General features: G+C 40.0%; 1 protein-coding gene across 1 annotated transcript in view; it reads right to left on the bottom strand.

Annotated features, from left to right (window-relative positions):
- LOC307003425 (uncharacterized protein) overlaps window positions 1-21,768 on the bottom strand; it is a 55,442-nt gene extending 33,674 nt beyond the window's left edge. The window contains exons 1-4 of the mRNA XM_079621788.1: window positions 21,678-21,768; window positions 12,006-12,188; window positions 11,474-11,686; window positions 229-312 (exon numbers count right to left, since the gene is read on the bottom strand). Of these exons, the coding sequence (XP_079477914.1) occupies window positions 229-312; window positions 11,474-11,686; window positions 12,006-12,133 (425 nt within the window). The 5' untranslated portion in view covers window positions 12,134-12,188; window positions 21,678-21,768. The remainder of the gene's footprint in view (window positions 1-228; window positions 313-11,473; window positions 11,687-12,005; window positions 12,189-21,677) is intronic.
- Between the last annotated feature and the right edge of the window lie 1,921 nt (window positions 21,769-23,689).

Below are 23,689 nucleotides of genomic sequence, written 5' to 3'. Positions count from 1 at the left end.
AATACATTGTCATATAGACATATTAAAAGAGAAATGACAGAGAAGCTATTTAACAAAGGCCATACCGACTCTTTCTTTACATAACGAGTTTCTGTTGTATTTGTTGTTGTTTTATGTTTAAAGAACTTTATTGCTGAAATAAAATAAAAATGTAATAATTTCCCTCTTGTTGTTTGTGTCACTCTGTGTTCTTGTGTTGAATGTCTCACTCTACATGAATATACTCACAGACGGTCAAAGGGCGCTGCTTCATCACTGAGATCAGGGGGCTGTAGAGGAGATGCTGCTCTCTTTCTCTTCCTGCTGAAGAAACTGAGAGAAAGAGAGAAATATTTCAGACTGTTTCTTTGCAGATTATCTGTGTGCTCCAATAAATTAACACCAATGGTTTATAGAGCAGTACTTGTGTTACATGTAAAGAAAACAGAGGTCTCATCAACAGTAAGACCTTCTTCAAACAAATGCACATGAAATGTAAGAAAATTAAACTGAGCCGGCATGTTCAATACAAACTGAATAGAAGAGTTACAGCAGGCAGAAAAATACCCAGTTGCTCAAGTTATCATAATTGTTTTTAATGCAATACTGTTAATGAAACCTCTGTTTTCTCTTTAAAATATTATATATTATGTATAAACTGATAAATGTTAATTTAATTAAGCAGACACAGATTACTGTTTTCCTTGATTTTTTTTCTAACTATGCGACAAAACATTTTAAGTTTAAGGATGTTGCGATTACTTGATTTCTCAATTAACCGCAATTAAACCGATTACAGTATCAAAAAGAATAATTTGGAAGATACCGTTAAAAAACAGAAAAAAACATGAAAGAGAGTCTTTTGGACTGGGATTAAAGGATAATTCCGGTATTTAACACCTTGAGTCTATATTGTAGTTTGTTTTGGATGAACAAGAGTGGTGGACAACATTTTTTTGACAATGGTTCCTCTCTCGAGTTTTTGACTATAAAAGAATTGGCCATGGACCCATTTAACATTGGAGTCAATGGGCATGTCCGAAAATGTCATTAAAACAACCTTTAACATTAGTTTTCAAAACTGTGCAACTCACCGAGTGATTAGTGATGTTAGTTGATGTTCCAGAAACAAAAAGTGTTGCGAAATACAGTTTCTGTCGTGTTTTATTCGTCATTTTGTAAAATCCCATTGAATTCTCTTGAAGGACTGAGTGCTCGTTAATATAAATGCGCTACCGGAAACGGAAAGGGGGCTGTTTACATTTGGTCGATGTAGTCTTTTTGCTCGCTTCCGTTTCTCATAAGGCTAGCGAGCAGAGCAACTGTGCTCCGGGAGAGTAAGCGAAATAAACAAACAAAACCTTCATTAATTGTTACTTGTAATATGAAGTTGAACTCGACTGTGACCGTGAGTGTCCCGCGAGACATAAACATCAGTTTTCGCCATCAAGTGGTCGGGAGTGTGCTAACGCTTCAGATTCAAATATTGAGCGGAAGTTACACGGTTGTGAAGTGTCTGAAAAAATAGTTCCACTATAGCAAAATAAACGGATTGGAATCATATATTGTGACGATATATTGTTTATAATCATCAACGAACACCACTAACCACTCAGTGAGTTTAACAGTTTTGTAAACGAACATTATTGGCTGTTTTAATGACATTTTCGGACATGCCCATTGACTCCAATGTTAAATGGGTCCATGGCCAATTCTATTATAGTCAAAAACTCGAGAGAGAGGAACCATTGTCAAAAAAATGTTGTCCACCACTCTTGTTCATCCAAAACAAACTACAATATAGACTCAAGTGTTAAATACCGGAATTATCCTTTAAGCACTTGCTCCTCGCGTCTGCCTGGATGAGGCTGTTAATAGTGAGTTCACAAGGTGGTTATCTGGGTAAAGCAGGGCGCATGCATAGCATGAACTTTAAGCACAAGTGAAACTCAAAATGTGGTGGAACAACATGATCTCCTAGACTCCCATCCACTGAAGAAGCAAATTAAATAAGTTACTTAGTAGCATTTTGGCTATCAAAAAAATTATTCAGGAGTGGTTGAAGACCGGATTCAATATGTAAAACATGCTGATGAACAGTGTCATCAAAGCACCGAAAACGTCTAAAATGTTACAGCACCTGAGTGCATTATGAAAAAAACTTGTTTGTTATATATCCCTGCAACAATTTAGCCGTAAATTAATAATTAATGTTAGCTAGATTATGTTCCCTGCTTTCTAGCATTGTGGGTTTATGCTGAAATATATAAAATTAGCATAAGTTGTGATAGTATTTTCTGCCCTCTTGTGGCTTATATCTGAGTGAAACGACTTCTTGAATGAGAAAAGAAAATTCAGGTTCAATTCTATCGGGAATTGAATGAATTGGTGTGGTTTGCTATTGCTGTGATGTCATGTGAGTGATTGCTGTGGGTTGTCATCAGTGACAGTTGAAGTCATCTATTCTTAACTCTTCTAGACGACCATTGCAGCACGTCACATAGGTCACACAAGCCCCTCTCTTTGACTTCTCATAGTAAATGATTCACTCTTCCATACAAGCTACACTTAGAAGCAGCAGAAAAGGATGTTCTTTAATACTCTGACTGTAAGAAAAGTACATCTTTGTGAAACAGACCTGGCCTACAGCCATGGCCAAGAGTTTTGGCAGTGACATACATTTTGTGTTTCGCAAAGTGCGCTGCTTTAGTTGTTGTGCAGTTGAATAACATTGTTTCTAGCATTGGCCAAAAAATTTTTTTATCACATTTGTTTTTTTGTTTTTTTGGCCCTGGCACAAAATTACCAGCTAATTTCACTAATCATTTCATCAGCACATGAGAAAGTGTGAACGAGTACTAGTCAAGTAAAATCACATATGGTAATAATTCTGAATGGATTATAATAGCAGACTGATTGCTATAAAAATACTGATTGAAAGGAAGGAAGAAGTGATTCAACGGTTAGCAACGGTTACCAAGATGCGCCAATAAATGAGCATGCAACTACTGTAAGTGCAGGAATAACTACAACAGATAAACATGTCAGGTGTGCAAACTAATTATTAACAATACTAGTTTTTAATTGATACTGATATGGATTCTTATTCTCCATCCATCCATCTTCTTCCGCTTATACAGGGCCGGGTCGTGGGGGCAGCAGTCTAAGCAGAGATGCCCAGACTTCCCTCTCCCTAGCCACTTCCTCCAGCTCTTCCGGGGGGACACCGAGGCGTTCCAAGGCCAGCAGAGAGACATAGTCTCCCCAGCGTGTCCTAGGTCTTCCCCGGGGTCTCCTCCCGGTGGGACGTGCCCGGAACACCTTCCCGGGAAGGCATCCAGGAGGCATCCGGAACAGATGCCACTCGGCTGCAAACCGTCCCAGTGCATGCTGAAGGTCCTGGTCTGAAGGGGCAAACACGACAACATCATCCGCAAAGAGCAGAGACGAAATCGTGTTGTTCCCAAACCCGACACCCTCTGGCCCCTGGCTGCGCCTAGAAATTCTGTCCATAAAAATTATGAACAGAACCGGCGACAAAGGGCAGCCCTGCCGGAGTCCAACATGTACCGGGAAGAAGTCTGACTTACTGCCGGCAATGCGAACCAAGCTCCTGCTTCGGTCGTACAGGGACCGGACAGCCCTTAGCAAAGGACCCCGGACCCCATACTCCCGGAGCACCCTCCACAGGCCGCCACGAGGGACACAGTCGAATACCTTCTCCAAATCCACAAAGCACATGTGGATTGGTTGGGCAAACTCCCATGAACCCTCCAGCACCCTGTAGAGGGTATAGAGCTGGTCCAGTGTTCCACGGCCCGGACGAAAACCGCACTGTTCCTCCTAAATCCGAGGTTCTACTATCGGCCGTATTCTCCTCTCCAGTACCCTGGCATAGACTTTCCCTGGGAGGTTGAGAAGTGTGATCCCCCTATAGTTGGAACACACCCTCCGGTCCCCCTTCTTAAAAAGAGGGACCACCACCCCGGTCTGCCATCCCAGAGGCACTGTCCCCGACCGCCACGCGATGCTGCAGAGGCGTGTCAGCCAAGACAGCCCCGCAACATCCAGAGTCTTGAGGTACTCAGGGCGGATCTCATCCACCCCCGGTGCCTTGCCACCGAGGAGTTTCTTGACTACCTCGGTGACTTCAGCTTGGGTGATGGACGAGTCCACCTCTGAGCCCTCAGCCTCTGCTTCCTCAGTGGAAGACGTGACGGCGGGATTGAGGAGATCCTCGAAGTATTCCTTCCACCGTCCGACGACATCCCCAGTTGAGGTCAACAGCTGATTTCCTCTATTTCCCATCCTATGCAACTTAATCATTAACCCCTCTCTCCATAGCATATCATATACCTTTTCTACGCCGAAAAATACTGCCACTACTGTCTCTTTATTTATTTGTGATTTTCCAACCCCTTCAAGACACACTACTGCATCCATAGTATTCCTACCTCTCTTAATCCACTTTGGCATTCAACCACCTTACCTATTTTTTCAATAATACATTATTCTCTTATTTATCATTATTTCCATTAATTTACAGACATGAGATGTCAGGGCAATGTCTATAATTTGTTGGTTTACTAGCTTCTTTCTCAGGTTTTCTGACCGGCACAATTATTGCTTCCTTCCAGATCTTTAGTCATTTTCCTTCTTGCCACACTTTATTGTCCAGCATCAACAATTTCTTCTTCCCCTTATTTAACTGTTTCAACATGCTATAACAAATGTCATCTTTTCCTGGTGCAGTCTACCCAGTTTTAGCCATTGCTCTATTTAACTCTCCCATGTCAAATGGTACATTTAGTTCATCCTCAATATTTACCATCATCTTTAGTGCCTCTAAATTTTCAGATTTAGTTTTCTCTCTGCCTTTCTTCAGACAAATGATTTGAGATGTGCATGGTGATAAATGTATTTACTAACATTTCCGTATTCATCGCTGCAATTTCATTTCCACAACTCAGAACAGGGTAACTTCATTCTCTTCTGTCCCCACCCATCTTTTTAACCATTGTTCACACCTTTCCAATCTGAGTTGTATTCCCAATTGAGCTACAGTAATTCCTCCAATATGTTATTTTTGCCTGTCTTACTGTTTTCCTTACTATTGCCAGAGCATACTTGTATTGAATCATGTGCATGAAATTATGAGTTATTTTCATTATTTCAAATGCTTTGTTGTTGTTGTTGCTGACTGCTACTTTATATTCTTCATCCCATGGTACTGTTTTCCTCTTTACATTACCTTTTGGAATGGACTCTATTGCTGCTGTTAATATTCCTTGCTTTATTTTATTTTCAAGTGTTTCTGTATCATCATTATAATAAATCTGACTCAGACATTTGTCACTTTCTTTCTGGAATGTTTCCCAATCACCCAATCATCTTCCTCCTCTTCCTTCTGTACTTTGTGATATAGAAATAGTGATTTTACACAATACTGGATAGTAGTCACTTCTTACTGTTCCATCTTTATAGACACTCCAATTACATATCGCTGCCATACTACAGAAAACCAGTGTGAGGTCAAGAGCAGATTCCTTGACAGTACTAACCTCTCTCCTTGTTCTACTTCTATTACTTGCATTATGCGCATTGAAATCCCCACACCATACAATATTACTTACTGTATATCTTGCCCCTCTATTTCCTCCAGTTTGTTTATATCTAATCTTCTACATGGATTGTAGCAATTTATAACAAGAAAAAGTTATTCACCACATATTTATACTACTACATATTCTTGCTCATTCCCTATAACACCCTGTGCAGAGTCCCCTGCCTTACAAACGTGACATCCCCCTCCACCACCATTTTCCCTATCGTGTCTAACTTCTACATATCCAAATATAATAAAGTCCAAATTTGGCTTTAACCAGGATTCCTGAATTCATATAACGTCTGGCTTTTCTCTTCTACTCTCAATAAATTGTTTCAAATCTTGTCCATTTGCAATCAGTCTTCTTGCATTCCATTGAAGGATTAGCATTACTACAATTATTAACCGACACATGTTGTCTATTAACTCGACTGTACACTGAGTTCACCCCTCACTTCTTCCCACTTTAAAGGGATGGTTCACCCACAAATGAAAATTAGCATGATTTATTCACTCTCAAGTCATCCTAGTTGTAAATTACATTCTTCTTTCAGACGAATACAGTCGGAGTTATATTAAATTATTATTATTATTATTCATATTTAATTAATTTAATTAATTTTATTTTATTATCATTATTATTTTCTCTTCTACTCTCAATAAATTGTTTCAAATCTTGTCCATTTGCGATCAGTCTTCTTGCATTCCATTGAAGGATTAGCATTACTTTGTTTACTTAGAGGGATATGTAGCGCTCCAACCAGAAAAGTATCCTTTTGTTATGAGTCCATTTACTTCAGGTGCGTAGAGCCAGGCGAATGGTAGGAGTAGAGAGAGTGGCTAGCCGCACACTGATCCAATTGAGACAGAAAGTGTCTACGAAAACATTATTTTATTAATAAAGTGCAAAGTGCAGGTGAATTTAAAAACAGACAAGGCGAGCAAACGTTTCAGCACTGAAACGTTTGCTCGCCTTGTCTGTTTTTAAATTCACCTGCACTTTGCACTTTATTAATAAAATAATGTTTTCGTAGACACTTTCTGTCTCAATTGGATCAGTGTGCGGCTAGCCACTCTCTCTACTCCTAGGATTAGCATTACTAAAATTATTAACCGACACATGTTGTCTATTAACTCGACTGGACACTGAGTTCACCCCTCACTTCTTCCCACTTTAAAGGGATGGTTCACCCACAAATGAAAATTAGCATGATTTATTCACTCTCAAGTCATCCTAGTTGTAAATTACATTCTTCTTTCAGACGAATACAGTCGGAGTTATATTAAAAAATGTCCTGGCTCTTCCAAGCTTTATAATGGCAGTGAATGGCCGTTTTGGTTTTGAAGTCCATAAAAGTGCATCTATCAACCCCAAAAGGCCACACTATGATTCCCTCCACAATTACAACACTTTAGCCTTACTTCTAGGGATGGGCAAGAGCGATTGAGTACTCGAGTACTCATTCTGTATTACATAACATTATACTGAGAACACGATTGTAATATAATTTTGTAAATTCTTTGAGCTTTAGTTTTTCAGCGCTGTTAAAGGAACGTTACACATCAGACTAGCATGGTCAAATTCATGTGCGCATTCATGTCCTTTTGTGCAGATGTAAGTTGCAAGATTACTTTTTTGTTGTCTATGTCTGATTAATCACAAATATAAGACGTGTTTAATTGAGTTTAATGACCATCTAGCAAAACACTGCAGTTTACCGACCTTACATTCACTCATCAGTCTCAGCCATTGCAAGATGGTCCTATTCCTTTTAGATAGGCTATTTCTAAATCATTGATGATAATAATAATGCAGCAGTGTTCTTTTGTACTCATTTTTTAACAGTAAACCTGTTTTATTTAAAGTTGTTTATAGTTATGGCTTTGAAAACACGCAGTGATCACTGCAATCACTTTCTACCAGGCAAAATAAAATAAAGTGCAAGATGTGCAGCGCCAATATACATGAGATATCCAGCATTATAATGAGAACAGGATTGTGATAGAATGTTGTAAATTCTCTGTGCTTTAGTTGCTTGTGTATCAGCGCGCTGTTAAGGGAATAGCACATCCAAAGTTTCCCTATCAAACCATTGACTGTAAAAAACTAGTTCACAAGCGCATTTGCGTCCTTTTGTTCAGATGCAAGTTGTAATGTTACGTTTATGTTATGTATCTAGGATATCTGATTATCAATCTCATAGGTTGTCGTAGAACGTTTCATAGACATTTAATGTCATATTTTTATTTGTCAACATTAATTTTCGTAACAGTCTTACATGTAACTGTGGCGAGGGGGGCGTGGTTCAGTAACGGGGGTCTGTAACAGGAGAGAGAGAAAGGAGGCGAGCGGTACGCAAGTAGGTCAAATGCAAAATGCAAAAAAACGAACACCTGTGTCTTGTTGCAGTAATTGGCGTGGAGAGAGCGGATATAAGCCGCTGTCAACTGAGAGTGGGGAGAGAGAGGAGGACTGAGGACTCGTACGGACCTGAAGCAGAAAGAGTGTTCACTTGAAGCGGAAAGAGTTTGAGAGCTGATCCAGTGGAAAGAGTGTTGCTGTGTATTTTGCTGTAATACGGTGAATGCGCTGTGTGCGCGCCTTTTATTTTACGTGTTTTGAGTTAAATAAAGTACGAATCCCAGTCACGCTGACCCCGTCTTCTTGCTTCCTTCCTTGAACCTCATCACAGTAACATTTCGTAACCTTTTCATGACGGACACGCCACGCACCCCGCACTCAGCTTCTCATAGAATGCAGTGTATTTTTGTTATATCTATCTGAGTATAAATGGACACAATCCGCAATGGCTATGTCTAATCACACCTGAGACAGAGCCATAAATCCTCCCAACAGAGGAAATTCCCGCCTGAACATTCCCCCTTTCTTATTGGTCGAGCCAACCTTGAGAGGTGGGACTTTTCTCAGGCTTTAAATAGCATCAAGCCTCTCCTGGTTTTCAGTTGTTTTTCTGAGCTCTTCTCACCCGGCCGCAACCTTGCTTCTGCTGATACTGGGGGAAACCCCCCACTGGGGGCCCAGGGCCCAGCAGGCCGCGAGCACCGTCTGCCATGCTTTCATGCTCCCAAAGGGAGTCAGACTGCCTTTTCTTCAATCCAGAAAACTACAACCTTACCATCTCTGAATGGGCAACGATCATCTCTTGGCCTTCTCGATACGTTCAGGATGCCATGCTGTCCAGCGTGGCCTCAACAGGCCCCCGGGCTGCAGGCTTCGACTCACAACAGCCATGTGCTCACTCAGGAGAGAGAAGACTCCCTCTCAACCACAACAGCGTCACAACCACCATGCAAGTTCATAATCATATTCTCCATCAAGCAGAGAAGAAAACGATGGCAACTTGCACCATGACTTTTGACACACACGGACTCCTCAACGAACTCAATTTTCAACCACTTCAAGAATTGTCCACGCACACAGACCATGCAAGTATCAATTTAATGAGGTGCTCTGAGAAAGACAAGCTGATGGTTATTTTCATATAGTTAAATAGATCTTTTCCATAGTTCTATTTCCTGCTTCCGGTTCCATAACACTCACCATTTTACCAATGCATGTATGAATGTATGTATGTTTGTTTAGTTTAGTTATGTTTGTGATTTAGTTAAAGGTGCAATCAGCGATCTCGGTTGGCGTAACCTCTTGTTGATGTTTGAATTATTATCAAACAAAACGGAGGCTAGCAAGACCCTCCCTCCTCCTCATCCGAGCATTAACCCCCCAAACCCCACCCCACATCATTCTTGTCGGTTATTGGCTGGAACAGTTTGTTATGTTTCGTGCTGCGGGTTGCTCTGTTTATTGCTCAGTTTGTTTTTGCTGCTGTTTGTGGAGCTTGGGCTCTCTGCAGAGACCGCGCTTTTTTACAGTGTGTTCAGGGGACAGGAAGCTAGCGGATAGTGAGGAGATGTTTGCGGTGTGTGAAAAAAAATGTTTTGGCCTAAAAAACGTGTGAGATCGCTGATAGCACCTTTAATAAAACTTGTGCACAATTATGTATTTGGTTTCTGATCCTCTGCTTGCAACAAAGTCCCTTTTAGATCTTGATCTTGTTACATGCTCCAAGAGCTGTACATGCTAAGAAATAATTATCTTTCGGTGCCCATGAAAGATACACTTTTCTTAGGATAAATGAATAATCAAAGAGTTCGTTGGAACTGATTTATTGATTGTAATATTAATTTGGCTCACCTCAAAGTTAATCTAATTAACTGACCCAAATATTAATAATTAATCATAATTGGTAATTATGGATTATTATTAATATTTCCCCTTTGAGCTAATATTGTTACAATCCCCACTGCACCTAGCACACCTTCTCTTTCCTTTACATGTCTTAACAATGTGTCCAAAAAATACCTGGAAATTATAGCATCTCATGAGTACAAATTCCCTTATGCTGTATCTTATAAATCCATAATATAGGCCTAGCTCTTTTGACACATCCTTTGTTTCAAACTCAACCAACACAGACTCTGTTTCTACTTTTTCAATTCCCCTTGACATTCTTACAGCACTTTTTACTGACCTATTCTGTATACTCAAATTCTCCACCAACTCTTTAATTTTTACAGTAAGTGGAGTCCAGACATCACTCCCTTAATTCCATATTTTCCATATTCCATATTCCATTCCACATTGCATAATTTTTCCAATGCAATGCATCTTCTTTTCCTTTTCCATCTGTACTTTATTATTACATCCTACAAGTACATTTTCATCTCCCAAAATGATTGCATATATCACTTCTCTTATTTGTTCTCTTATTATTTTGGTTAACTTTAGCAGTTCAATTCTTTTAATTCATCCCTCTCCCTCAAATCGTACCACTACGTTAACTAATCTTGCTTTGAGCATAAACGGTTACAATAGGTGCCTACTCTAATGGATAAAACAGGTGCCATCGCACCATTCAGTGCTTGGCCCCTAATAATGTATGTTATTATAAAAGTATTAATAGAATTGTTATTACTATAAGCGTTATTATTAACTATATTACGAATAACAATAACAGTAATTATTCTTATCATCCTTATTATTATATTTTACAGAAACACAGTAAAATTACAATACTAACATTTGTGTCTTAATTTCTTTGCTTTAAATCGTTAAAACATTGAGCTTTTATTTTGGCAGATAACCGCAGGGAACTTAACGCTTCTCTCTGTGGACAACAGCTTTATAAATGATTCTTATAACAAATTTAGGAATATGGTTGGCGCATGTTAAGTTCCCAAATGCAAATGATACATGCATTGTCAAAATTCATTAAAGAAAAGTTACAGAGCAACTTACAAGCAACATTTTGACTCTCATTTGGCACTTTGAACCCTGGCAAATATGCTAAGGGGGTCCAGCAGATGGCGCCACGAGCTTGTGCACACATTAAATAAATGTATTAGAAAACATAACAATTTGCAGTTTATTTAGTAATTGTTAAAGGCCATTTCGCAATGACTTTAAATAATCATAAAAACAAGGACTGCAAAAAGTGGGGCGCGGGATGTAAATTCAGAATCGCGGTGCTCTTTGGGTGTAGGGATGGTTCAGCTCATAAAAAAACAATCCAAGTCACTCAAGTAAATTGTTTTTATGGTTTAGGTATTTTAAAAACAGGTGACAAGCAACGGCACACCAACGCGTTGCAGCTAATGAGCCTTTATCATGTTGTCAAAGGTGGTGTGCCATTGCTTGTACTTGTTTTTAAAATACTGTAAATAATCTTTTTGGGGTAATTTCTTAGCCAAGTTGGATTTGTGATTAATTAATCAGGTCGCTTGACAGCCCTATTATTAACATATTAATATTCAGAGAAAAGAACATCAGTGAGTGAATTATGTAAAAAAAAAAAACATCTTAATACTCACACAGGGCCAGAGGTTCCAGCAGGTCCATCACTGAGATTAGGGGGCAGAGGCATGGAGTTGTTACTCTTCATGGACACATGGCTGAATCCTGAAGATGGTCCATCACTGAGATTAGGGGGCAGAGGCATGGAGTTGTTACTCTTCATAGACACAAAGCTGGATACTGGAGATACTGCTCTCTGAGTGTGATCAGACGCCTCCTTCAACCCCTTTCTGTAAGAACATACAAGTGCTTACAGTAAAACACTATTGCAGAAAGAGAATACATTTAAGAAGAGTCAAAGGTCAAGTGCTCAACTAAAGCAAACACCAATCACCATAATGTTGACTTCAAACAAAACATTTTCAAACAAACATCAACATTAGTTAGAGACAAACCTCTGTTAATTCTCAATTAGGTCTTTTGTAGACGTATTGAAGAAATAATGTCAAACTGGTATTTATGAATGAACATATTCATAAACAGAGAAAAGTACCTCAGTGAGTGAATCATCATGTTAAAAAAATCATCATAAAATTTCATGATACTCACACAGTGTCAGAGTTCACAGCAGATCCATCACTGAGATCACTCTTCATAGACGCACAGCAGAATCCCGGAGATGCTCCTCTCTGAATGTGAACAGAAGCCTCCTCTTCTCTCTCCTCATACACATTCATTTTACAGACAAACTTCTACTTCTCTTCTTCCTAGATAAGATACATTATTTCAGGCCTGTATGTGTAAACAGAGAACATACACTGAATTTTGACACAATTAAGTTTCAGTACTAGCTGATGACCAGAAGTGAGGATGCACAGTGACCAACGTGGCCGGGCATCCTGCGGTGCCGACGCTGTGTGTTTTGGGGACCAAGAAGCTATGGTTAACAGTGATTTTAGGCCAGTTAAGTGCCGTTTTAATTATGACACAAAACACAGATACAGCAACACCCACTGTTGGTGCAATAGTACTGGGATAATGAGCTCACAGGTGTGTGTTTATAGAATATTTTACAATGGCTTTGAACACAGCTCAGCCAATCATAACCAAGGACCAGAGCTATCCATTTTATAATGCTAATTTAGTACATTCCTTTAGGATATTTGAGTAGAGGTGTGGCGGATCTCATTTGTGCTTTACCTAGTTTCTAGGTATGTGTTTAACACAGACGTGTGTGTCATGAACCTTGTGTTGCTCTGTCAAAAAATTTAATTATTATGAAGTTGAATTATTTTCCACATCCAATGATATTGCAGACCAACTTCAACTTTCTATTCTCAAACTAAATTTTTTGCTTGTTTTTTTTCAGAAATACTTGCTTGTTTCTACATTTGTATTAATTTATGTAGTTTCTTTTTCTTTTTAGATAACAGAACAACCAGCTACAATTATCAGTAAGTTCCCTTTCAAGGGAACTCAGAATGCATTGAATGGCGCTGTGGGAACGCTCTACATGATTGCATCGTGAAGCATGTGTGAAATCAGTTCAATGGTGTACACTGTAACGGAACATCAGAGGCGGGTGACATCACAACCGGGAAACTATAAAGCATGCCCAAACAGTGCAGTGCTAGCTTCTATGTATTCAGTAAGCGCTATATGTGAAGATGTGTGTGTTGTTTTTCCGGCTGCAGCGGGAGTTCCCATGGGACTTCAGCGCGAGACTACAGCTAGCCGTCTAAAACACTATTTAGGTGAATTTAAACAATGGCTAAGTTGCTAAACGCATCTTGTTGTCATGCAAGGACCCTGTTCATGTTGGACAGACATTTTAATTGCATTTTGTGTCTGTTAAGAGGCACAAAAACACTCTTTATGAATATGCCCCATAACTGCTGTTTTAGCTGAGTGGGAGCTCTGGGTATTAGCGGTAGCAGCTCCGTGTTGTAAGCACCAATCCGGTTCATTTTTTTCTATAGACGATCAAGATAAACGTAAAAATTGCCCGGAGTTCTCCTTTAACAGAGGGGTTAGAGATGGGCCTTGCCTTATCTCTGCCCTAACCTGCTAGATCCAGTGCCTTTTTTCAATGTTTGGAAGCATGCACTGCGGTTTCTTCAGCCCCGAGTGAGACACTGTTCATCAGTATTAGGCTACAAAGAGCATGGAAATGGGGTGTGATACCTAAGGTGGAAGAGATGCTAGCCAGCTATCTTTACCCTGAGTCTACATCGTCCCTAAAGGCCCCGAAATTACCTACAAAACCAGTCAGAACAACATCGGCTGTGGTGGGTAAGGCTTATTAGACAGCTTGTCAGGCTGCAGCATGTCAACATACCATGTCACTGCTGCAAGCCTACCAGGCTGATTTGTTAGGAGACCTCGATGAGGACGGGAGCATTGCCCAGATGCGGTTACTGAGCTGTGTCTGAGGGCAGTCCCCTCCAAGGGAAAGTGGTTAACACCTCATTATATGGTGGCCATTTCCCCACGGTGCACTCAGGCGCGTTCTGCCAACCCTGTAACCCATGGTGCAGCGGTCTCCAGCGAGCCCATATCTAAGTGTCTGCCCTGAAATGTAGCGGCGCTGGGATGTTGGCCCCCTCTGTTCAGTCCCAGAGTGACTAGTTTGGTTGTTCCCTGCCAGTTTGCTGCTTCAGGGCACTGAGTTGGTCACTCGAGTAACACCAGAGGCCAGTCTTGAAAGAATGGTTCCGAAAGTCAAAAAAGGTTACACAATACGGTTTGGGTCTCACCCGCCCAGATTTATGGGGGTCCTGCCCACACTTGGTGGGCCCCGAGCAGGCTCTGGTCATGAAACAGGAGGTAACAATTTTGTTGGAGAAGGGGGAATGTGTACCCATCTGCATTCTGAATTACTTCACTGATTGGTTGATTCTAGCTCAGTCGCATCAGCTCAGTTCAGCAACGAGATGCCGTTCTCGTTCATATGAAAATGCTGTGGATAAGATTAAACGCCAATAAGAGTTTGCTTTCTCATGCGCAGAGGACCACTTTTTAGGTGGTCGTCAGCTGGAACCAGTTAACTGCGCTGTTGGTACAATGCTGGAGATTTCCCGCAAGAGTGATTCACTGCAGGGTTATCCCCATCAACCTTAAAGGTTTATGTTGCGACCATATACAGTGTATAGCCTCAAAAACATGATGAATATTTCAATATAAATCTCGAAATGTCCATTTTTAAACTAAAAAAATTGAATCGAAAGCAAATACCGGCTGATTAGGCAGTAGCCTAATCCTATGAAAGGTGCATTTCTCTCTAAAGGCGCATCCAGTTTGCAACAGAGATGTATGTTTGCAGCCGACACTGATTTAGAAATATATATTTTTTTATTAATAAACAATAAAAATGCCTCGTTATTTTTTCAGACGTCTTATCATTAGCCTGCTTTTGCCGGTGCTTTGCGGCAAGATGTATGCATGCGCTTGAGCGCGGAATAGGCTATATTCTAGAAAAATCTTTAGTCCATGGCAAATTCTAATCAATGCATTTAGGCTAGTTGACATTTATTTAAGGTTAGCAATTCTAGTATCCAGCTCTTTACGTTAAATTAGTTGAGTTAAGGTGCATTGCGCAACATTTCATGTTAAAAATTCAGTTTTTCTAACCCATAAATGCTTAAACAACTGCCTGATGGGCTGAATGAGCCCTTCTCTGATCACTGCGATTGCCTCTATAATCCTGTACATTAAAATAAATAAGAGGGATTCGGGACGGAATTTAAAACTGGGCGTGACGTCATGTGCGTTCACGCTCACCTGGCTATGGCTGGCAGGGTGTGTGTATTCGCCGCTATCTCCGTAGAAGATGGATTCAAACTCAAAGAGACCGGCTTGTAGTTCATTCCAAACCCCAACGCAAACTCCACGTAAGACAAAGAAAATAAAACTTTGGTCTAGTGCAACCAAAAGGGCCAAATTGGAGTCAGACAGGCGTCGGAATAAGACGAGAGTCAACATCGGGAAGGCTTTCAACAAATGGAGAGATCTCCGGTCTGCTCTAGGGCTCAAACGGGATTGACACATTTCACATAAATGTTCGTCAGTGTGTATTGTCCCTGGCAAAATATCTACTAAATAAATCAGCACTACATGTAGTTTAGTGATTCGCTATTCGAGTAAAACAGTTCAAGTATCTTGAGTGTGATATAAAATATAAGTTAGATAATTAGACACAAATTTTGAGCAAATTACTGCCTAATTAGGATGTATTGCTATTGGAATATGCTACTTAGCAGATCAATAAAACAGGCTAAACCCCCGCAAATCTTCGGCGGATTAGCCTGTTTGGCTTTTATGGTAACGTCATAGTGCCATTTGATTACCTTGAGACATTTGAGTGTACTTTGTTGACCACTGTGTATGGTATGATTATTATTTTGACCTTTTACAAAGTAATAACTTATATTGTTCATGAACGTGTTTCCATAATAATACAATCATAAGTGGATACAGTAAACACATAAAACAGTTCAACATGGAGATAGATGGAAACAAAAACCGAAGTTTTCTACTACCCCCGTTTTCCCCTCACACATAAGTGTGTAATTTTCTCAATTGCCTTTCCTTTCAGATATTTAAAATGACTTGCAGATTTATAACTTTATTACCTCTGAAGACATTATGACTGTAAACAAAATACTTGTGCGGCTGATGCTCCTTTGGTTATGAACAGCTCGTGCTCGTGCAAGCGTGCGTGTGCGTGTGGTCCATGAGCGTGCACACCTCTGGTTGCAGTTTCGCTTGTCGCCAGAGGGGGCATAGTTCTGCAAAAACTCAGAGACTAGCGCAATGCACCTTTAACAATTAGTTAATGAACTAATAAAATAATAAAACAAAGATTAAATTAAGATGCTAACTATATTTCTATATAGCATTGCTTGTTCCACCACAAAAGACAGTTAAGGTGACAATCCGTTACACAACTGAAGATTTACTGTATCTTGAAGATTGTTGTATTGCATTTTATCTTCTGTTATAAAGATGAAGATTGACATTTCCTTTTCTCAGAACTTGATTCGTACTTGCGAAATCGGCCGCGTTCTCTTGCAGCTGACATGTTGGCTTTCCCTAGCTTTAGCTTTCCCGCTCTCCCGTCTTCAGTGAGGACGCATTACGTAATAACATAGCGACAATGAAAAACCCGCTTAATTTGTTGGATTTTTGTGAAAAAAACAAAAAAATAACAGCAGGATTGCGAGGCCCCCTAGCGGCACGAGGCCCTGTGCGGTTGCACAGTTCGCACAGTCTATGCGACGGCTCTGCCATCAAGCATCGATTACATTAACTATGTTCATTCAAAGGCATTGTGTTACACAGTGGCTGTAATAAGCTCAGTGTGTCAGTGGTACAGCTTGTACAGTGTCAGTGAGGGACACCGTTTTTTTTTGGAGAGGTCACTCCTTTTTACGCTGTTGTTGGTGCAACCAACAACACAACAGTTTTTCTGCATGATTTGCAACCAAAGGAAAAGAGCTCTGCGCTCGTTTGTCTTCCGCTTTGTGTTGCTTAATGGCGGGCGCTTAATGGCGGGCGGGGTTTGTTTTACCCATAGACAGTATATAAACTGGACACAGCGACCCCATAGGTTTCAACGGAGAAAAGTGAAGTCAAGTGAAGTCAATTAGAAGCACTCACTTCCTGATGGCTGGGCAAACTGCGCAAACTGGGCAAAAAGGCTCAAACTGAGCTTGACGACTAAGATGTGACGTGAGAAACCTGTAGGTCTTCTAGTAGCTGTGCCGAGAGAAATCTGAATCATTCCGAATCTCGCAGAGACGGAGAGCGTGAGTATTAGGGCTGTAAATGATTAATCGCGATTAATCGAATCCAAAATAAAAGTTTGTGTTTACATAATATATGTGTGTCAGTGGCGATTTCTTTAAGACTGCAAGGCAAGCTCGGCTTCCCCTATAATGTCAACAATTAATAGTCAAATATATGTACTATTTTGTTAACATTTTATTGACTAAAAATGCTTTAGAACACGTTCATCTCGAAGACGAGTTCGTTCAGAATCAGCAGCGGGTCAGCTGACTCGATTTCCTTCTCATTCATTCCCGTAGCGTCACAGTGCATTTTTCTGTTGAAGCCGAGCGTCCATTGACTTCAGTTTCCATTGACTTCAGACTTCATTGGCTTTGAACAGTTTTTATTAGTGCTCCGAAACTAGACGGTCATTGGATAAATGCTGCGATTATGTCCGCACGCTCAGCGTCTCTGGGGGGAATGGAGGAGTGGGCGGGCCCGGACTCTGGGCGTCTGCGTGGTGATTGGAGGGTCTGTCATCTTCTTTTGATTGACAGAATTTCTGTCAATAGCTGAAGCTATTCGAGCTCAGTGAAAAGTAAACTGAAAAATGCTTTTCTCACGCAGGGAAAAATCGCAAAGCAAAGAGGACACTGACACTGACAGACAACAAAGTGAAGGTTACTTTTGATAAGCAAATTCTCAGCTCTCCGATTCTGTAAATTGTATTACGAAATTCAAACAATAAATATCGCTTTAGCACTTGTAAATGTGACGTGACAGATCATCTCTCACTCTTTACAACTAGTAAATAATAAATAAACACGAATCAGCATGTTGAAAGATCCAGTACAACTTACCAAAATGTATATGCCTCATACTTAATATCGAGCAATCAGTGTTTTTCAACGCGGAAAGAGATCAATAAAACAGCTGGAGAAAAATGTCACAACGTTTAACTTAGGTTTAACGTACGTTAACGTTACCTCAGGATCAAGAAATTAGTTGGCTAGAAAAATTAGCTACAGAGAGGAGTATTTTGCTAAATATGTGCACTGTATGACATATATATTATATTTGTATTATATTTAATTTGAGTTGTTATGTAACCTTTAATAATAATACCTGCTGACACAGGGCTCTCTGTATGTTTACAGCATTAGATGAGATTTTTTTTCTTGAAAAAAAAATGAATGTAAGTTAGGCTAACGTTACCTAATATTTATCCAAATGAATCGATATTGAATCAAGATCGGAATCAAATCAAAAGAATAAAATTGCATTGAAATGAAATCGTGTAACAAGCAATAATAAAATCAGTAGCCTACAGTCATTGTACCATGTAAACATTGTAACATGTTTTTACTAAACTTGATCAAATTCTGTTTAATTACCTAATGTTTTTAGCCTGGCTAACGCCAGACCCAATTCTCGTTGAGACTTGGGTCTGGGAACCACATGTACATTTTCTCGTATTTGAGGCGTGGTTTACGAATGCCCGGCGCCGTTTATTGGGTGCTAAGAATGTCTATCAAATGCGCCTGTACGTAGCTCATAGCCAATCGTTTCCATTATACCAGACGACGTATGTATAGACGCCAAAAGCTGCTCTTTTTTCAAAATAAACTTGCGTTCTAAACTACTTAGAACAATATCTAAGGCTGCATCAAAAGGTAGCTTCGCGTCTGCTGCCATGTTGAATCCATAAACAAACTGCTTAGTTGTGTTGCATAGATGTCGTCATCGTCTTGCTGCTCCCTCCCCGTTCTGTGATTGGTTCCCTAAACGAGGCGAAAATCAGGTCCATGGTTTCCAGACTGCCTTTCAGCGAGAATAAAATCGCGCTGCGCAAAGGCAGTCTGGGGAAACCCAGGCTATAATGTTTTGACAATCACGATACACATATTTTGATGGAAGTTTTGGACCATTTTTATGATGTAGGCCGAAAATGAGCTTCCCCTCTTTGAAAGACCAGCAGTCGCCACTGATGTGTGTGTATTGTGTATCATTATTTTGTATATATAAATACACACACATGCATGGTTTAGTTGCCTATGATCATGCGCGTGAACTCGACAATCGACTACTTTGGACTTCGACCGAAAACAGGAAGTAAATACAGGTATGTGCGCTGGCTGATATAACATCATTTTTATTCATATCTTTCACATCTACTGCAGTCAGATTCACTCGTGTTCACTCTGAAGGAATCACTCAACATGGCTGGGCACTTGTAATGACACATCAAGGATGATAAGAGGCTAAAAGCAGGTTTAAAATTAGACCCCATTCAAGTCAATAGGGTGCAAATTTTAAAAAGAGGATAACACGGTGTAGGCAACACCGATTTTTGTCGTTGTTCTCTGTATTGACTCTGTATTGACAGCACTCAAATTTACTAAAAATTGAGCTCAATGTTAAAATTTAACAATTGACCGGAGTTCTCCTTTAAGATAATTAGCCTCATTCATTGGCAAATACTTAATAATACAAAGTTTTTGAGCCCAAAATCTTGAGACGCCACTCATTTGCCATTAAAATACTAAATCTGTCACAAATCGTTATTAATACCGACGTCACCTTGAAACGGATGAGTGTGTACAGACATTTTCAGTGGTGCTAATAGGCCTAAGTTTGTATTTGCTTTCGCTTTTCGCTTAAAGGGCATCTTGCAGGTTTTTTTTTTCTTCAAAATTAATATATAACCTTGTATGAAAATACCATATGAAAAGTAAATGCAGGATTTAAAATCGTTTTGCAAGACATAAGGGCACAAATTTAGTAGAAAACGGGACCGTTTCCTTGACCGTGTTGAAAAAACGCTTTTTTTCACCATCATATTACGTCACGCGAGGGAGTCGTTTGCCGCCAGGCTCTGAGTCTGCGTTTGCTCAGTGCAGAGTAGGTTGGTATTCAGTTGGAGCGGTCGTGATTCAGTGTGTTTTCGGTGGTTATTGTATTTCAATTAATCATCGTCGTGGTAAATGATTGTGAATTATGGCCTGTCAGGACATCGAGTCCACAGATTTCCGAAGAATCCGAACAAGAAAAAGGACGGTGCTATCTTCCGTGCGCGTTTTGTGCAGGGTAAGACGGGACTTCACTTCTGCATCTGCTTTGAAAAACGAGGTAGTGTGTAGCGTTCACTAAAGACCGGATTATTATAATCTCGGCGTCATGGAGTTATATGATGACGGCGATATGTGCACACTGTCCCGGCTCCTTCATCGGGTCGCCCGGTCCGCCGTCAGATTGTGTTTCGGTCGCCGACGGGAAACATGACAGTCACGGATCCGTCAGAGATCACTTATTGTACGTCTGTTTTACCAAATGCATATATATGTACCTGTCTTAATGTGCCTTGTCTTAATTTAATTAACATATCCTACATAAACTTGTAATGTAATGCATTTATGTGTTTGTTATTAGTCTGCAGCCGACACTTATTATAAATATAATATAATAAGTTCATTTTCAATCTGTACTCCGAATTTTAATGTTTGTGTTGGCTATTTCTACATATAAAGTTCTATAAAGTCCCTCTTCCTCTTGAAACTGTCTCCTAATGGCAGACATACACAACACATGCAGGTAAGGGTCTAAATAATAGCTTTACTTTTGCCTGATACATGATAATAATCTGTACAATATTGTGATCTGAGCATAGTGTTATACATATCGTCGGCTAACGTGAATAAATCTATAAGCTAGTAACACTGTTCTCTCATCGAGACTCGACTCCTGCCCTGTTCTCCTCACACCACAGCTCAATGTGTCTCCTCTGACCGTTGTTTTGTCTAATCCTGGCCTGTCTACTCTCTTGGCTTATGAGGCACATAATTATATGGCTGAGGGCCGTCATACGAGTAAACATTTAGGCTACAATTTCCTCAGCGTCCGAACTGTCATTGCGATCCATTGCTTTCCTATTGTTTGTTTTTTTTTATTGTTTTTTATTTTTTATTATTATCAACATGAGATACAATAATCAGAACAAATTTTCCTATTGTTTACTTTGACCGCTCTCCCTCATGTTACGTCACTTCCGGTTTGGCGGTTTTCAAATGCAGAAGTAACATTTTCTCACAAAAACGACTCCAGAAGCCTAAATAGCGTTTTATAAGTATATGTTTATATTTAAATATAGTTCCTACATTATTTTTCTATACATTGGCTCACTGGGTACTCTAACCTGCAACTTAGCCTTTAAACTTGTTTACCCCTTCATTTTTTAAGTGAACTTCCTGTAGGATTATATTTACATACTTTTTTTTGGACTGAACACACGAGTAGAGTCGCAGTCAGTGTGCTGTAGCTGTGAGTTTGTCCTAAACGCCCTGCGCTTCTCAGGTGTGCCGCCATTAGTTTCTACCGTGAGACTGTCAGGAGTGAAGTGAAGCGAAGCGAAGCGAAGCGAAGCGAACTTTAACGTGTTCAAATTGTTTAGACGCCTTATACACAATTGATATTACTCATTGATAGTATAACTGTGAAACGTTTTAATGAACTTACCGTCACACGTGAAGACATTGTTCGATTTTGATTGACCCGAAATGGTGTGTAGTCATCCGATATGATCGCTTTCGGTTTCACTTTTGACAGGAGAGTTCCGCTCGTGAGCTCCTCCCCAGATCGATCTGAACGTGACGACGTTGAGCTGCGTGCTCTCTGTAGTTCTCTCTGCTGCATAGGCTACTGCACTGGACTAGTGTCTAGGGATGCCACTTAAAAGTGGAATAATACAATCAGTGTTTATTAAGGGTTAAGCAAAAATCTAAATTAATAAATCAGTTTTCAAACTGAAAGACGAATTGCCATTTGGACAGTGTGGAATCCCTAAGCTATACAATTCGTACACAGCCTCTCAAGCAAGTTTGTGTTAATATTGTTTGTGTGTGTGTGTGTGTGTGTGTGTGTGTGTGTGTGTGTGTGCAGTGGTCACGCTAATGGTTTGTCAGAGCTGCGTGCTTTCATTGATTTGTGCAGTTTAATTCTCACACTTTAATAGTATTTATATCTCTTAATAAAACAAGCAGTGTTACTATGAGGAATGATTTCTTCAAAATACAGATATGCAGGTGGGTCATTCTACAGAAACGTACACTTTTGGTATGGCAAGATGTCTTAAAATGTATTTATCTTTCTAACATTTAAACTTAAACCACATTATTACATTCCTTGAGTTTATGAACACATGACAGCATATTTTTCTGCATTTATTTAAAGACCGCATGTACCATTTTTCTGTCACTGGTGTTACCTTAAAGGGGTCATGACATGGTTTTTTTTATTTTATTATTATGTTCCCTTAGGTGCAAATATAGTATTACTATAGTTTTTTTTACAAAAAACTTTTAAAATGTAGTGATTTATGACCTTTTCCCACCCTGTTTCTCATCCTCTGATTCAAACAGTCTGTTTTGGGGGTGTTTCCCCTTTAAGAGTTCAGTGTTAACGCCCACTGTTATGATTGGCTAACGTCAGTGCCTATGCATCAATTATTAACGCCCCCAGCCAGAACCTGTGCGGATTCGGCGCAACTGTTTAATATAGCTGGTGATGCATGCGAAGCGATGGCTCTTGCAATGATAAAACCTTGTATGTTTGAGCCGGAATCAGAGGAAAATGAACGATCACCACAACAACGAAGACTGGATCAGCCCGTGTCCACATGGAAAGTGAAACTATTTTGAATTAATAAAAAAAAATTAACCCGAGACACTTGAAAACGGATTGTTACATAATTTTCCTATAGCTTAATTTGCTAACAGTTTAACATTATTTAACTAATTCCAATGAAATGATAGGGTGCACCACGGACAAAAATGCATGCACAGGCCATATTTGAAGATGCAGCATTGATAAAGGCAACATTTTTAATTTTCTATCACATGTAGGCCTACTAGAAAGGCGACATATTGTCAAGATTCTCTTATACAAATGTGCTTATATTAGCCATGGTAAAAAGTAAGTTTGCGTCGTCGTTGTTGAGCCCAGAATATTCGGCACGGACTTATCTTTGAGCAACAGTTTTCTGGCAAAGCCAAGCATCATATTGGGATTTTTTCCTCAAAACAGTCATCCTTCAAATGTATAGAACACTGCCGTGACTGGGACGTCCGCAAAACATAAAGTGCATCCATTTTTCCCTGACGACTGGATCTTTCAGCGTATTTAAAAAGTAGTTTAAAGTTTTAAATACATTACTTACAGTTTGCGTCGTCGATGTTGAGCCAAGAATAGTCGCCACGGACTTATCTTTGAGCAACAGTTTTCTGGCAAAGCTCAAAACAGTCATCCTTCAGATGTACAGAACAAACGCTTAAACTAACACTGCCGTGACTGAGACGTCCGCAAAAAATAAAGTGCATCCATTTCCCCCTGATGTCTGGATCTTTCGCAGCGTATTCAAAGATGTTGTTTGTCCACAGCCAGGAACAGCACATCTGCGGCATCGTGATTTCCCTGTACACAGACCCACTCGCTGTCCGTCGACTGAACACTTGTGAGGCGTGCAGCGCGCG

Source organism: Phoxinus phoxinus (genome assembly GCF_949152265.1).
Source record: "Phoxinus phoxinus genome assembly, chromosome: 1".
Classification (NCBI taxonomy): domain Eukaryota; kingdom Metazoa; phylum Chordata; class Actinopteri; order Cypriniformes; family Leuciscidae; genus Phoxinus; species Phoxinus phoxinus.
The sequence above is the reverse complement of the archived record's forward strand: the minus strand, read 5'-3'. Positions and strand labels throughout refer to the sequence as shown.